General features: G+C 51.5%; 1 protein-coding gene across 2 annotated transcripts in view; it reads left to right on the plus strand.

Annotated features, from left to right (window-relative positions):
* Positions 1-15,977, plus strand: part of ANXA6 (annexin A6) — a 45,975-nt gene that overhangs the window by 26,253 nt on the left and 3,745 nt on the right. The window contains exons 15-23 of one of the 2 annotated variants that reach the window (XM_027605637.1): positions 1,429-1,510; positions 2,683-2,777; positions 3,369-3,482; positions 5,832-5,922; positions 6,576-6,655; positions 7,198-7,251; positions 12,488-12,505; positions 13,288-13,381; positions 14,520-14,615. In XM_027605637.1, coding sequence (XP_027461438.1) covers positions 1,429-1,510; positions 2,683-2,777; positions 3,369-3,482; positions 5,832-5,922; positions 6,576-6,655; positions 7,198-7,251; positions 12,488-12,505; positions 13,288-13,381; positions 14,520-14,615 — 724 coding nt within the window. The remainder of the gene's footprint in view (positions 1-1,428; positions 1,511-2,682; positions 2,778-3,368; positions 3,483-5,831; positions 5,923-6,575; positions 6,656-7,197; positions 7,252-12,487; positions 12,506-13,287; positions 13,382-14,519; positions 14,616-15,977) is intronic. The other variant, XM_027605638.1, reaches the window with a different exon arrangement.

The following is a 15,977-nucleotide window of genomic DNA, read 5'->3' on the forward strand; positions in this document are numbered from 1 at the left end:
AAGCATTCTGGCCCACTGACTACTAACAGGGCTTGCTGAATGGAGACATGTCTGGTTCTGTGGAGGGGCCTGTGTCATCCTGGGTCGGACAGTTGGCCTTTGGCGGCATGACAATGAGCAGAGGGGCACCGCTCAGTGCACTGGATGATTCAAGGTTGTTCTGACCATCCTGAGACCCAGGGTCCACAGACGTACTTGGGGCAAACCATTCCAGGGACTAGTAGCACTTGGTCCACATGAAAATATTTGGAACCTTGCATTCTCTCTGTGACTCACGGAGACGTTTTTGGCAGGTCCCTACCCCTTTCTGGGCCTCTGTCTCCATCTTTAGAATGAGGTGTTAGACACGGCAAGCTCAGTGCCTTCCGAGGGCTCTTGAGCTCTGATGTTCTAGAACAGCATTTCCCAAATGACAAGGCAAGAACTGTCATTGCAGATGACCTTAAATTATATAAGAAATGAATCCTTTTGGGTGAGGGGAGCCTTCGTGGTATTCAGTAACACGGAACCTCACATAGTGAAAGAGCGACTCCTTTTCGATTGCATCCACCTTCCTCATTCTGTCAAACGGAGTCTGGTTTGGTGCCACACTCGCTAGCTTTCCTTTTTCACAAACAGAGCTGAGAGAGCTAGCTTTTAAGTTCAGAACTTTTGACAAGCAACAATGTCTTGTTAAATTTGGTGATATTTGACAACACGGTTTTTTGTCTTTATTACATTTATTTGTCATGGGTTATCATCTGTTGATGACACATAATACCAGTTTTCTCTTTATGATAGTGATATAAAATTATTTTCATTCATTAATCCATTTAACAAATATTTATTGAGTGCTTACTTCTGTTGTAGGCACTTGGGATCTGTCCAAGAACAAAATGAACAAAACCGCTTGCCCTTTAGGAGTATTTAAATACACTTAAAAATGAATGCATTTAAGTAAAACAACAGAACTTGAATTAAGTAAAAATATTAAGAAATAGCACAGGGTGTATACAAATAGGGAAACACTGAGAACCCCACTTAAGGAGTGACTGAAATTTGGGAGATTCTGCTCTGGTATTTCAGACATTTTGGTTGCCTTTTCAAGGGGAGGGGCTCTTGAAGAGGCAGGAGGGCCTTGGGGACAGGGCAGGATTCTGAGGGACTGGGGAGGCCCCAGTGCAGCTAGGCCAGAGCCGACTCCTGCGGCAGGAAGCTGGCTTGACCAGCACTTGCCGTGCTCCCAGGCCTGCGTCTGTCTCCCCCTCTCCTTTCTCAGCTCTAGGGCAGGGGTCTGTCTGCTGTGCCCTCACCCCCGCCTCTTTCCCCTCAAGCTGCTTGGTTTGGAGCTCGTGGGGAAAGCTTCCCCTCCCTTGCATGCTCCCCTCTTGGCCTGGCCCCCGGAGGGGGCCTCCAGATACCTGCTGAGTCTCTTTCTGCTTCTCCCAGCTGAGGGGAACTGTGCGTCCAGTCGACAACTTCAACCCTGACGCTGACGCCAAAGCACTGCGGAAGGCCATGAAAGGACTTGGTAAGGGGACAGGAAAGGGGCGGGTTGGCCTCTGGGGCAGCGGGTGTGGGAGCTGAGGCCTCAAACTAGGGTCCGCAGAACGAGGAGGGTCCTGGCTCCCTGACTCTAGGGAGGAGGGGAGTGAGGGAGTTTGTAAGGAACTGGGCACAAGCCCTTCCCTGAGACCACGATGTCCCCAGCCTGTCAGGACCAGTGTCCTGGTCTAGAAGAAAGTACTAGGGCTTAAGGCCTAGGTTTTCCCCCTGGCTTTGCCTGAGACTCACCGTGTGGCTTTGGGCAGGTCCTTCAATGCCTCCAAGCGTCCATTTCCCCAAGTGTAGAAGAGATACGGACCCAATTCTGGGACGGGAGCGCCCCCTGCTGCCTCCCCTTTCAGGGCCTCCATTTGGAACTAGTGGGAAGAACTACTGATGGGTGGATGCCCTGTTCTCAGAAAGGCCAGTGGGGATGGAGCGTCCAGGTTTGGCCTCCGTCACTCCCCCTCCCTCGCCCTGCCCGTCTAACGGCACTTCCCAGAGGCCTTGGCTTAAATCCTCCCCCTCTAGGCCTCATCTTCCTTTGTCGCTTGGGAATGATAGCATCCACCGAGCATATGTAGGACTGTGAGAATACAGGCGTAAGAGTCCTTTGGAAAGGTAGAGTCCTGTGCCGGGTCTGAGGTCGAAGGCATTAATTAATCCAAGAGGCGGGTGGTAGTGTCCTGATGTCTTCCAGAGTCGACCTGCACCAGGTAGAAGGACCTGGGCTCCAGCTCCCGGGGAGTTGGAGAGAAAGGACCCGGGGTCCCCATGGGATTTAGAATGCCAGGTTGGAAGGATCCCTTAGTGCCACTCGGCCACTTCGTGGCATAGGTGTGGAAATTGAGCCCCAGACAGGGGCCAGGCCTTGCTCTGCCATGGCCAGAAGCAGGGCTGGATCAGAGGCCCTGACTCTCACCGCAGGCAGGGCTCTCTGCTCCACTGGGGGTCTTCTCAGCAGTGACCCCACAGAAGGCAGTGCAGGGAGGAGCCTGGGCAAAGTCAGCGGTGTGGGCCAGAGGCAGGGCTCCTGCAGGCGCTTAGAGCTCTAGCCAGCCTTCTGCCCTGACAAAGATTAGTGCAGCCCATGGGCAGGAGGATGTGGGGAAGCTGGGCCATGGCCTCCCTCTCAGCCACATGGCTTGGGTGATTCAGGAACTGATGAGGACACCATCATCGACATCATCACGCACCGCAGCAACGCCCAGCGGCAGCAGATCCGCCAGATCTTCAAGTCCCACTTCGGCCGGGTGAGGCCTCAGCCAGGGCCCTGCACCCCCCCCCTCCCCCCGGGGCTTGGCCTGTGACAGCCAGCTCTGCGCACCTGGGCGCCCGGGTCTTCACGGTCACCTGTTCTCACAGTACCACCCTCATTGGTTTTGGGCTGCCTGCAACACATTCTCTCCATCCCCCAGTTCCTTGGGATCAGTGCCTGTGGGAATGGTTCAGCGCAGGGCTGAGATAAGGGACATGAGTTGCTTTCACGCAGCGTTTTCTGGCTCTCGAAGTTCCAGAGGCTTCAAGGCTGAGCGTCAGTGATTACGTGCCTTCGTGGGGAGCTGGCGAGTCGCCCCAGGGTGGGAATGATGGCCTCCGGCCCTGCCCCCTTTCCTGTCCTGTCTCCTTGCCACCAAGGAGAGTGGATCTTCCCGCTGCTTGGGTTTTTTCCCCTGTCCTCTTTGCTGTCCTCTAAGGAGTAAACATCAGCAGAGACAGACACGGGCTCCCGCCATCCCCTGCATTCACACGTAGCCCCTGTTTTCTCATTCCGCATCTCCCTGTCCTGGGTCACACGGGAGCACGTGCTGATGTCGGCATGACCTCAGCCCTGCCCTTTGTAGGACTTGATGGCTGACCTGAAGTCTGAGATTTCTGGAGACCTGGCAAGGCTGATTCTAGGGCTCATGATGCCACCGGCCCATTACGATGCCAAGCAGTTGAAGAAAGCCATGGAGGTATGGTGGGGGCACCAAAGGGATGGGGTCCCGTCTGCAGGTGTTGGGGCGACACAGGGGCTCCCCGCAAGCCCAGGTGTGGGTTGGCTGTAGCTCCTTGGCAGAGCCCTTCCCACGCCCAATTCAAAGTGGCATGAACACCAAAGGGGACGTTGGTTCCTATAACTGAAAGATACAGGACTCCATCTGGTTTTAGATGTGGCTGAATCCAGGGACTCAAATAATGTTATATGGACTCTTGTTTCTCCCCTACCTTGCTTGGCTCTCCTCTGTGGTGGCCTCACTCTCAGAGAGCCTTTCTCCTCGGGGTTGTATGTCCTACCAGCGAGCACCTCTGTTCCTTCTTCCCGGGAGTTCCACCAAAGTCCTGGCTTCTACTCTGGTTGATTCAAGTGAGGTCACATGCCCAGTAATCAGTGGTGTCAGAGGGATCTCAAGGAGCAGCTGGAGGAAGCAGGATGGGTGTGGAAGGGAAACACCAGCAGTCGGAGTCTGTATTCTAGCCCAGGCCTGCCACTAACTTACTCTGTGATGTTGGGCCCCTTACACTTTCTTTTTTTTTTTAATTTTTTTTATTTATTAGAGAGAGGGAGCATGAGAGGGAAGAGGGTCAGAGGGAGAAGCAGACTCCCTGCTGAGCAGGGAGCCCGATGTGGGACTCGATCCCAGGACTCCAGGATCATGACCTGAGCCAAAGGCAGTTGCTTAACCAACTGAGCCACCCAGGCGCCCTAGCCCCTTACACTTTCTAAACTTCCATGCTTTCTAAACTTTCCAAACTTCGGCTGTGAAATGGGAGCAGTCATCCCTGCCCTTCAAGCATTGGAGTGGGTCAAACAAGGCCATGGTTGTGAAGGGCACTGTTGGCTCTGAAGACCTGCCCTTGCAACTGATTAGCAAGAAAGGACGTGGTGTCCCAGCCCAGCTCTTGCTGGAGCTGCTTTGCTTCCCAAGGCACCAGCTGTCTGGGGCTCCTCTCTGTCGTTAGAGCATACAGTGACCCATCCTGGGCCCAGCTCCTTGTCTCATCAACCCACAAGGCAGTGCTGTCGTTTTGTCCCCATTTTACAGATGAGGAAAGTTAGGCTCAGCCTAAATCACTTGATCAAAGTCATAGCATTACGAGGTTTAACAGCCGGGGTTCAGACCAAATCTGTCAGACTCTGGAGCCTGACTTGACAACCACATGAGACCACTAGGGCTTTGGGCCCCTGGAGGATTCAGGGAAGAACAGACGTTTCCCTGGGCAAAGCAAATTGAGGTTCTCGTCCTTTTAAAATGCCTAGACAAAAAAACAAAGAATTTGAAAACATGGAGTTTAGCCATTGAAGGGACCAGTGAGCTAAACTGACCCAACGCTTTCCGTTCCCACAGATGGGACTGGCTGCCCCACAGGCAGTGATCTCTAAGGGCAGTGAACGTGCCTTACCTTTTTTTTATAGTTGTGGCTGCAGCAGCTTGTGCAGCGACCGGCACATTGCAGGTGTTTAACAGATACTTGAATCTATCGATGCGTCCGTCTCGTTCGCCTCCCTCCCCTCCCCCAAAGTGAGGACCTTTGAGCAGCTGTTTCCCTGAGCTGTCTCAGTCTAGAGGACCTGATGTGTCGGTCCCTAGATCACTCCTCAAATGCAAATATCAACAGAGATAGCATGTTTTTCCCTTAAAACACAAAACCTTTTTTTCCTGACAAAATAACGTGAGAAAATCTACACAGAGCAAAAAAGAAGAAAGGAGAAATCACCTGTGATCCTTCGCCCACCCAGAGACCACAATCACTGTTACACTGTAATGCATGAGCTCTGTTCTTGTTATATACTTAAACATAAATATTTCTATTCAGATACATATATGTGTATGCCTTTTAATATACACATGCCTATAGACCATATATTCTTTCCTTTTTATTTTTTTAATTTTATTTATTTTTTAAAGATTTTATTTATTTATTCATGAGAGACAGAGAGAGAGAGGCAGAGGGAGAAGCAGGCTCCCAAGGAGCAGGGAGCCCGATGCGGGACTCGATCCCAGGACTCTGGGATCATGACCTGAGCTGAAGGCAGATGCCCAACGATCTGAGCCACCCAGGCGCCCTCTTTCCTTTTTAATTTTTGGTCCAAAGCAATTCTCATGGGAGGTTCTGGAAATCTTGACAAGCTGGCATGTTCTGCCCTGATTATGCTGTCTCTGGTCTAGGGGTAAGGAGAAAACCCAGGAAGGCTTGGTGGTCTGAGCATTTGCCTCCTGGGTGGTTTCTTTAACAGGGGCCTAAGTCTTGGCCAGGGCTCCTCGGGTCTCTGCATGGGGGTCAGGGCTGTGGTTCAAGTCTTCTTGGTCTTAACATTCTAGGGGGCTGGCACTGATGAGAAGGCTCTCATCGAAATCCTCGCTACGCGGACCAATGCAGAAATCCGGGCCATCTGTAAGGCCTATAAGGAAGGTGAGTGTGGGAGGCCTTGGGCCCAGCACCACTGGGAGGTGGTGGCAGAAGAGCCAGCCGACCACACAGCTCTGCCCACCTCCCTTCTCTCAGGCATGAGGCTTTGATAAGCCCCTGGGGATGCCCAGCCCTGTGCCTGAGGAAGGGGCACCCCATGCAGAGTGTCCGGCTGGAGGGGAGGAATGAAGGGACAGCGTGTCCAGGCTGCTGGGGAGCCGGAGGGCGGCCTCCTGGGTGGGCAGCCTGTGCAGTCACTCCAGGCCCTCGTTCAGAAGGCCTGTGCTCGGTCAGAATATTATTTTGAGGAATCTTAAGTACCAGTCAAAAATGTTTAAACTTTTCCCCTGGTAAGCAGCTTTAAAATGGTAGAAATTTTGAGTGGGGGAGTGACATGGCCAGAACTGTGGCCAGAGCTTGTGGGTCTGGCGCCTGTCCGATGGGAGGGAAGGTAGGCGAGGGAAGACAGAGTGGCTGTGAAGCAGGAGAGGCAGGATTCCAGGAGCGCTCAGCTGGGACGGGGAGGGAGGCGATGGACTGGGGCGTCAGTGTGTCAAGATCCACAGTGGCATGGCAGGTTGCTGCCAAGAACCAGCTTCTAGAAGCGCCCCCCATCCTTAGCCAGCAGCTACCCAAAACCCCTTTCTCTGTTTCAGACTATCACAAGTCCCTAGAGGATGCTCTGAGCTCAGACACTTCCGGCCACTTCAAGAGGATCCTTATCTCTCTGGCCACGGTGAGTTCATGGCCCCAACACCTGCCTGGCTGGGAGAGGGGCAGGGAGCTGGGAGCCCAGTCCTAATGAAGAAAGGGTGTCCTCCCCACTTGCCTTCTCGGTCCCACCGCTGAGACCGTGACTGGCTCGTGTAAGGCCTTCTTCCTCTGTATGCTTTTCAAAGCTGGCCACTTCTCCGGGCAGCCCTCCCTGATGGCCCTCAGCCTGGGTTTTTGGGCCCCCAGCTGACAGAACAAGGCCATGTGGGTGACCCGCATGTTACCTGCAGGTTTCCTTCGCCATCACTTGTATTCCTGCAGCCCAGACACTAGGCCCTGACGCACAGTATTGAAGCTCCTTGTGTCTGAGTCTCCTTGGGCTAAGTGCCTTCCAATGTAATGTTCACCAGAAGCTCCCCTATGAGGGCAGGATCATTGTCCCCATGTTATAGCTCAGGAAGAGGGTTCGTAGAGGCAGAGTGGCTGAGCCAAGGTCCTGTGGCTGCTGGGGGACAAAGAGGGTGGATGTTTGGGGACTGACCTTTCTCGCTGGTCCTGTTACAGGGGAACCGTGAGGAGGCAGGAGAAGACCGGGACCAGGCCCGGGAAGATGCCCAGGTGAGAACCGCCCCCTCCAAGTGGCTCCAGCTCATGTCTGTCCATGCCAGGCCCTGGCTGTCCAGGAGTGGGGAAGGTTCCTGGCAGGGACATGGCTGATTTCATTGGTGAATCCTTAGACTCGTGGACCCCCTGCACCTCTCTACCCTTAGAAGCGAGACTTTGAGTATTTTCACAACTTTCAGAAAGATTCTCATGAGTACAGTGCTGGTCTTACCGGCATTTCCTATGTGGAAAGTAGGCTGAGAGCCCCCAGACCTTCAGAGCTGGAAGGGACTTACAGATCAGCCAGGTCAAACTCCTTATGTTTCAGTGGGAAAATGGGGGCCCAGAGAGGGAGGAATAACTTCTGAAAGTCACACAGCAAATCAGTGGCCCAGGTAGAATTGAGCCAGAGAGAGCAGGTCTAGGAGCCTGCTAGGAAGGGGGCCTAGGTGCTAAGGGTCTCAGTTTATTATCTATGAAATGGGACCAAGGTTGAAGGAAGTGTTCTGAGAGAGCCTAAAAGTGAGTTCATCAAAGGCTGGGATCTTTGTTTTGCCCACTGATGCATCCCAGGTGGTCACATGGTCAGAACTCAGTAAATATTTGTTATGGGGAGTCAGGGGTTCTCTTGGGTCACTTGGCTGGTCTGTTTCTTCCATGCCCCCTAGGCTGAGGAGCTTGAGGTCTGGAGATGGTTTCTCATGGAGGCTGGACAACCCCAAGTCCCCTAAGGGTCCTTATGGTTGGGCAGTCCCTCTTAAGGCCACGTGCACTGTCCCCACTCGCCTGTGCCTTGCTCCCTGCACCCTCTAGCCTGGCCCAGGTCCAGGTGTTGGGCACAGACACCACCGACTGCAGATCTGGCCCCCTCCCTTTACAGTTGCTGGGTTGAAAAGAGCCCTGTTGGATTGGGAGTGGAGGCACCAGCTCTGTGCCCTGCTCCACTTACATAGAAAAGTGTGGAGTGTTATGGCAGCATCTGAGCTGGAAGAATCCTTAGCTATAAATCCAACAGTTACAAAACTATAAAATGTGTACTAAGTACTGAGCATGATGCTAAGACTATTTTATACTTTATTATGCCCCCTTTTTTACTGGAGGAAAATGACTCCTCTCCAAGGGTATGGTTTCTAAGTGGCTGTGGTATGATTTGAACCCAGGCCCGCCTGACTCCAAAGCCTATGTTACTACTATTTGATATCCTCCAGGACCCAGTACAGCAATTTCCCTACAGCCTCCGAACCAGGTAGCTGCTACTTTCCAGTTATGCAGCCCCCGGTTTGGAATGCAGCTGTCTGAAGCTGCAGGGCTGCATTTAAATGTGGTTTTCCAGCTGCATGTGGGTGTGTTTATGAGGGCTCGCTTGGGAACCCAGCTCCTAGGGTGGTCTGTTGAGGCCACGTTTCATTCACTTATTCAACATATATGTATTAAGTACTACTACAAATACACTTTGTAGTAGTCTCATTGCGCCCTTGAGGGTCTTTGATCCTGGCTTCCTCCCTAGAGCTCACCCCAAATCCATCCTCTACCCTGAAACTCACCCTCTAGGGAATGCTTCCACCTGGGTGCTGTGCTGGGGGTGTGTGCTTCCAGTTGTTGCCAGCAGGGGGCAGTGGTGGGCTGCATTGGCAAACACTTTGCAGGCGGGAAGGGGTGAGAGAGAACCTGGGGGCGCAGAAACAAGGGAGCCCTGCCCGACTCAGCTGCCTGTCCAGATTCACAGACGCTAGAACCTGATTAGTCTTAGTGGGGACTCATTTTCTTAGAGCCAGAATATTCGGTTTCTAAAGTAAGACCTATCCTTCTGTAGAAACTCTAGAAAATAGAGATAAGCCTAAATAAATAAACAGACCAATCAATCAATCCATAACCTACTAGTGACAGCCATTGTTAATATTTTGGAATATATCACTCTAGTTGTCTTTTTATGCGTATATATAAGTGGATCCCTGATTTAGAACAGTTAGAAAGTAGTATGCCGTGAACGCGGTTCATATCATTTTTAAAAAACTGACGTCACTTAATGGCCATGTCCTATTCCACTTAAGAAGCTACTACCAAGCCTTATTTGAACAGCCCTCTTCCTGGTCACCAACTCTTCCCTCATATGCAGGAGTGTTTTCCTTAGATAGGTTTTCTGGAGGCGAAATGTGAACGCCAGAGGAGGATGTGCACAGAAACGGAAGGCGTTCGATCTGCAGGGCCAGGTTCCTCTTAGGACAATGATGTGCAGGGGGACTTGGCACAGTCTGTGTCACGCCTCTGCCTTCCCACACTCTACCCTGGGCGTCCAGCACGCTCCGAGCTCTTGGAGGTCCAGGTCTGCGACCACAGTGCATACGAGTGTGCAATGTTCACCCGTTGTCCCACAGGGATCACTGACCACTTCCCTTTCTCCGTGTTCCAGTTTGAGCAACAAATACCATAGGCTGTCTAATCCAGAGGGAAGTGAAGACCTGTGGCCAGTTCAGGATGATTCAGTCCCCAGGCTGTTTTTTAATAGAACAGTTTTGTTGAAATTAATCCCAGACACCATGCTATCAGCCCATTGAAAGCAAACACTTTAGTGGCTTGTAGCGTCCTCACAGACATGTGCAACCATCACCACAGTCAATTTTAGAACGTCTCATCACCCCCAAAGAAATCCTGCACACGTTCCTCATTTCCTTCCTGCCCTCCAGCCCTGCGTAACCGCTAATCTACTTTCTGTCTCTATAGGCTCACCTATTTCATATAAATGGTGTCATACAGTATGTGGCCCTTTGTGACTGGTCTCTTTCACTTAATTATTTCCAACATTTGTATTTAGGCTGTATCGCCACTTCATTCCTTTCCGCTGCCAAATAATATTTCATTGCATGGCCGTATCACCTTTTGTTACGCATTCAGCAGCTACTTGACATTTGGGGTACTTCTCAAGAATAATGCGGCTTGCTATAAATGTGCGTACATGTTTTGTGTGTACGTATATTTTCATGTCTCTCAGGTAGATCAGAGTGGAATTGCCACGTCATAGGATAACTCTTATGTTTAGGTTTTGGAGGAACTTCCCAGGCTAATTTCTACGTGAAGTAGCTAGGCTAATAAGGAAAAGCCTTTATGTTGAGTATTTGGATATTTGTTTTAGTAGCCTACTGCATTTATCATATTACACGTATTATTGTCTTAAAGATGCTCTGACAAAACAAACATGTCTGGGTTCTCTGACCCAAATAAATGAAGAATGGCACGTTAGATTCTTTTTTGTTTGATTTTTTTTTTTTTTTTTTTTTTTTTAGAGAGGGGGAAAGAGAGAGGAGAAAAGGGAGGGGAGGGGCAGAGGCAGAGGGAGAGAGAGACTCTTAAGCAGGCTCCACGCCCAGTGTGGAGCCCTACGTAGGACTCGATCTCACGACGTGAGCCGAAATCAAGAGTCAGACACAACGGAATCAGCCACCCAGGTGCCCCTTTTGTTTGATTTTTAAAATTGCTCCCTCTCTAAAAAAAAAAAAAAACAAAAAAACACACAGGTATTTTTTAGCATCATTTTTTAAAAATTGTGGTAAAATGCACATAACAGAGAATAAAGCATGACACACAGTAAAATTTGCTATCTCAACCATTTTTGAGTGTAAAGTTTAGTGACATCAATCAAGTACATCCACATTGTTGTGCAACCATCACCATTATTCATCTCCAGAACTCTCTTTATCTTGTAAAACTGAAACTGTGTTGTTCTCATTAAACAGTAACTGCCCCTCCCCCTCCCCCAGCCCCTGGCAACCACCAATTCTACCTTCTGTCTCCGAATCTGACTACCCTAGGGACTGTGTGTAATTACAGTCCTACAGTATCTACGCGTTTATAACTGGCTTATTTTCACTTACCATAATGTCCTCAAATTTCAACTAGGTTTTTAATACAGAAAGGGATGAATAAAAACCAGAGGTATCCCATGATCCCAGTGGCCCTGATAACTCCTATTTGACATTAAAATAAAACATCAAAAGAACATACTTGCATGTTGAGAAAATGTAAACATTTCAGGAAAAATCAAATGCAAAAGCTCTCCCAGTCCTTCTCCTCAAAGGTAACACCACAGATGCCCGTGGCATCTTGACCATGCCTTTAGCATGACTTCCCATCAAATATGTAAGAGTGAGTATGCATTTATCTTTTCTTATCTAGATAAAAGGAACACTGTTGTAAACAGTATGCTATGCTTTACTTTTTTGCTTAATTTAAGGGAAACACTCCTTATCGGCACTGTAGACTCATTCTTTTTAATAGCTGCGTGGATTTCCGTTATTGAATAACCATAGTCTGTTTAACAGATCATCTATTGGTAGTTTCTGGTTTTTCTCTATTACGAAGAATGCTGCAGTGAGCACCCTTGCATGGTATCTTGAAAGGCTTTGGCCAGTGTATCAGTAAAGGCACATTCCTAGCAATGTAATTGCTTGATCAAATGTCACGTGCATTTAAAATTTTGAAAGACATTGCCAATGTATATAATGAAAAGAGCTTTCTAAAGCATAAGGCTATTGTGAAGTTTATAAGGAGGATGGGTTGGGTCTGCCCAATAGAATCAAGTGGTCGGTAAGAGTTTTAGGGAGACAGGCAAGGGCAAAACCCAGTCTGGAGCACACGGGACTGCCTAGATTTTGTTCCCAGGCACTCCAAGGCACTGCTGCTTGCCTAACAGAATCACGTCCTAAGGACTCAGCATAATGCAGTGATCAAGTCCCCCTTGTAAAATGACTGGAGAGCTGGCATTTTCCCACCTGATTTTGGCTGTGTGCCCCCCCCACAAGTCCCCTCCCCTTCCAGCCTCAGCTTCCCTGTCTCTCCTGCCCATAACATAAAGGGGTAAAATGGCAGGTCTCAGACCCCTTGCGGTAAAGGGTGTGGGGGGATTCAGCACTTCTCTTGTTCTCACTTCTGGGTGGCTCTGTGGAGACCAGCAGGCTGAGGGTGGAGTCGCCCTAGGTGGCCGGGAGTGACAGGTAGAGTGCCCCGTTCTGTGTCCTCCCTGACCCCTCAGGCGAACACTTTAAAATTAATTCCCAGGCCTATCCCCATTTGGGGTTCCAGCCCAAAGATCAGGGAAAGGTGTTTTCCCTCCTTCCTGCCCACCGCCGCCCCCCCGCCCCGCCCCGAAGCCAGGCCCCTGTCCCTGCCCCTGTCCCTGCCCCTTGTCCCTGCCTCCTCGGCCTCCTCTGACTCAAGCCTTCCCTCTCTCCCTCCTCTCTCTCCTCCCTGCTCTCAGGTGGCTGCTGAGATCTTGGTGAGTGTCCTGTTCTTCAGGGGGATTTCCATGGCATCTCTGAGTGAGGGCTGAGTGGCTGTGCCTCTGGGCGGGACTAGCGGCCAGGCAGGCAGTGGTTGGGGGGCTTGCCCATAGGTTCTCTCTCTCCCTTTCATGACTTTTTAGGAGCCCCACTGGGTAAAAAATGGGCCAGGCAAGTGTTTCCCAAATTTCAGCCACTTAACCTCCCACATGATTTGTGCTACATACCACCAGCTGTGGGTATTTTTCTTTAAATGGATCCTTTTTAATCCAAAATGAATTCTTCTGAAGGGAAATTTAGTGTCGATATAAATGGAGCTAGTAGCTGGCTGGAAGATGCTTGTGGAGACATATTTGTGGTGTGTTAACAGTATGTTTGCCCGTCTGTCACACTGGGGGAAACACTTGGCTCAGCCGTTTTCCTTGCAATGACAGACCCGCGTCCCCAGAGGGCCTTTCAGAAGGGCGTGGGAACAGGAGAATTCCGAGTCCCCGTGCCCAGTGCCTGCTTGCCCTCCCTTGGGCCCCAGTCTTGAGGTCCTGAGGCCAGAGTGGAAGTGCCCTGTGCTGAGCACCCGCTGTGTCAGTCCAGAGGGTTCCCGGAAACTGGAGGAGGGGATGCGGAGGCTGAGGAAGGAAGGGGCCAATGTCAGCCTCCTTAGGTGGGCTGACCCAGCTTCTGACCACCCTCAGCCTAGTCAAAGACATGAAAGTGCATAATAACCAAGGCTTTCTGGTGTTTTCCCTCCCAAATCCTCGCCCTCACCTGGGATCCGCAGGAAATAGCAGACACACCCAGTGGAGACAAAACTTCCCTGGAGACCCGTTTCACGACGATCCTGTGCACACGTAGCTATCCACACCTCCGGAGAGGTGAGGTCTCAATCCCTCCCTTTTCCGATGCGGCAGGAAGGTTCCCAAATCTGATGGGAGCCTCTCAGCTCTCTGTGACAAGAGAAACCAGGTGTCCACCCACCCATTCCTTACCCCAGCAACGGAAGATTGTGGCCGGTGGGGAGTCTGGTCCTGGCTCTAACACTCAGCCTGGGGCCAGCTCCCTTCACCTCCTTAGGGAAGCAGGTGGGATGCCTGGGGTACAGAATGGCCGGTGGGTGTCACCTCCAAGGCCACTCCAGTAGATTGGTGGTGGCTGCCTCCAATGCTGCACTGAGGATTCAAAGGTTCAGTGTCATGGCCCTTTGGTGGTTATGTCTGCCAGGAACAAGGCAATGAGGCGTGCTGAGGGCACCAGGACCACCTACACGTCTCGCAGCCCCAGGCAGCCACATGAACAGGGCGCACCTGACATTAGGTGCTCATGAAGTGGCCTGGCCACTAGGACGTTGATATTTTGACACGGATTTGCCTGGCATTGTTCAGTAAAATACTTAAGGTGCTAGCATAGTGGCCGGAAGAATGGACTTAGGAGCCAGATTGCCTTGATTTGAATCTCCCACGTATCAGCTGTGTGACCTTGGGCAAGTTAGTGAATTGGGATTTTAGTTCCACCTCAAGTGATTGTTCTAAAGATACGAAAAATATAATGCATGAAAAGCACTTAGCATAATGCCTGGCACATGGTAACTTCCTCAGTGTCCTCGTCATGATTACTTACATTAACCTCTATCCCAACTTGACACAGGAGGAAGGGGAGGCCCAGAAGGGAGAAGGGGTTCTCCCAAGGTCATTCAGTGAGCTCAGGGCAGAGCCTTTACCGGGACCCAAGCTCCTTTTGCTACCCCAGCTGAGGTTCCTAGAATGCGTCTAAGGCTCTGGGGCAGCATCTGACTTGACACAGATTTGGCTCTGAGACCAAGGCAGCCTTGAGGTCAGAATTTCCCTCCCACCACGATCCTGCCTCAGGCCTGGGCTGTGAGCATACCTGCTGACCTTTTCCCCTTCCCTGGGGCACGGCCTGGGAGGGGAGCTGGGTGGGCAGGGAAAGGGTGATCTCTCCCCTCCCTCTGAATTGAAGTTCACCCCCCACCTGTGGGGCTTCTCTCGGGGCCAGTCTTCCAGGAGTTTGTCAAGATGACCAACTATGACGTGGAGCACACCATCAAGAAGGAGATGTCCGGGGACGTCAGGGACGTGTTTGTGGCCATTGGTAACTGATGGGACCAAGGGAAGGAGAGAATGGATGTCCTGGGAAAGGGCTGGGGGCACTGGGAACGTGGCCAGATTCACTGGACAAGTGTGGCCTTGGCAGCTTCCTGAGCTCCTAGTATTAGAGAATAAACCCCAGCACTGGGGGGGGGTCCTGCCAGCGTGTGGTTGGGGGCGAGGGGTTAGCATAAAGACTTGTTCCGGGCTGCGGGACAGGATGAGGGAACAGCTCTCCCCAGGAGAGGTCACAGGGAAGGCAGTGGCAAGGCAGGGAGGGGCCCAGTGTTCTGCAGGACTAGGGTGTGCATGCGCGTGCGAACACACACACACACACACACACACACACACGCATACTATACATGAGGAGCTGGAAAGGTTGGTTTTCGATGTGAGCTTTCCTGTGGGTTCCTGAGCCGGTGCATGACGCATAGCCCGAGTGACTGTGCCTTTGGAGTGTGCAACCCCAGCCTCTTGCCCCTGCTCTCCTCACAGAGGTACTTTTATATCCAGAGTCATTCTGGATTTCTGATACAGGTGTCTGTGATTCCTGATCCTTAAGCTGCCTGAGACATCCCCCTGTGTGGGCCCTGGAGCCTTGAAATCCAGCAGCTGCCAAAGGCTGGAGCCCCCCAGGCTTTGAGAAGGGGCTGGGACTGGTAGAGCCAGGCAGCATTATGTGTGGTGGGGGTACGTGGGGAGCCGGGGCTGACAATGCAGCTAGAGTGGGCAGGCTCCGGGGCAACACTCAGCCCCAGGCATGGGCACAGTGCCTTAAATCACACCTACAGACAGTCATTCTCCGGCTTACTCTTGCGCTACATCAGTCACTCTCCACCATGAGGCTGCACCAGAGTAGGGAGACCAACAATTCTGGTTTGTACTAGAACCAGGAATGTCCCTGGCGGAGTGGGACAAGTTGGTCACCTCCTTTCAGAGTTGCAGTCTGAGCACATCTGGGATGGGCCATGAGAATTTGCATTTCTCCAAGTTCCCAGGTGCTGCTGCTAGAGCCGTCCAGGAACCATGCTTTGCGAACCACTTCGCAAAATATTTCTTGGATCTGAGTCTGTGGGGTGGCACCTGAAACCCAAGTTTTAATCAATTTCTCCCGGTGATTCTGAGGCCCTTCGAAGTTTGAGGCCCTGTGCCTGGGGTTAATGAGGAGTTTCTTCCCTTTGAGTCCTCAACTGACCTTGGTTAGCTGCGAGCCCCTGGGCAGGAAGTGAGTTGCAACCCAGTGAGAGCCAAGTCGAGGGACGAGCCAGAGGAGGTGGCATCGGGAAGGAGGAGTGAAGGTCTCAGGCGCTGAGTATGACCCTGGGGTTGGCCATGACCTACAGCCCAGGCTGGAGGGAGAGGAGGT

This window comes from Zalophus californianus, chromosome 5 (assembly GCF_009762305.2).
Source record: "Zalophus californianus isolate mZalCal1 chromosome 5, mZalCal1.pri.v2, whole genome shotgun sequence".
Classification (NCBI taxonomy): Eukaryota; Metazoa; Chordata; class Mammalia; order Carnivora; family Otariidae; genus Zalophus; species Zalophus californianus.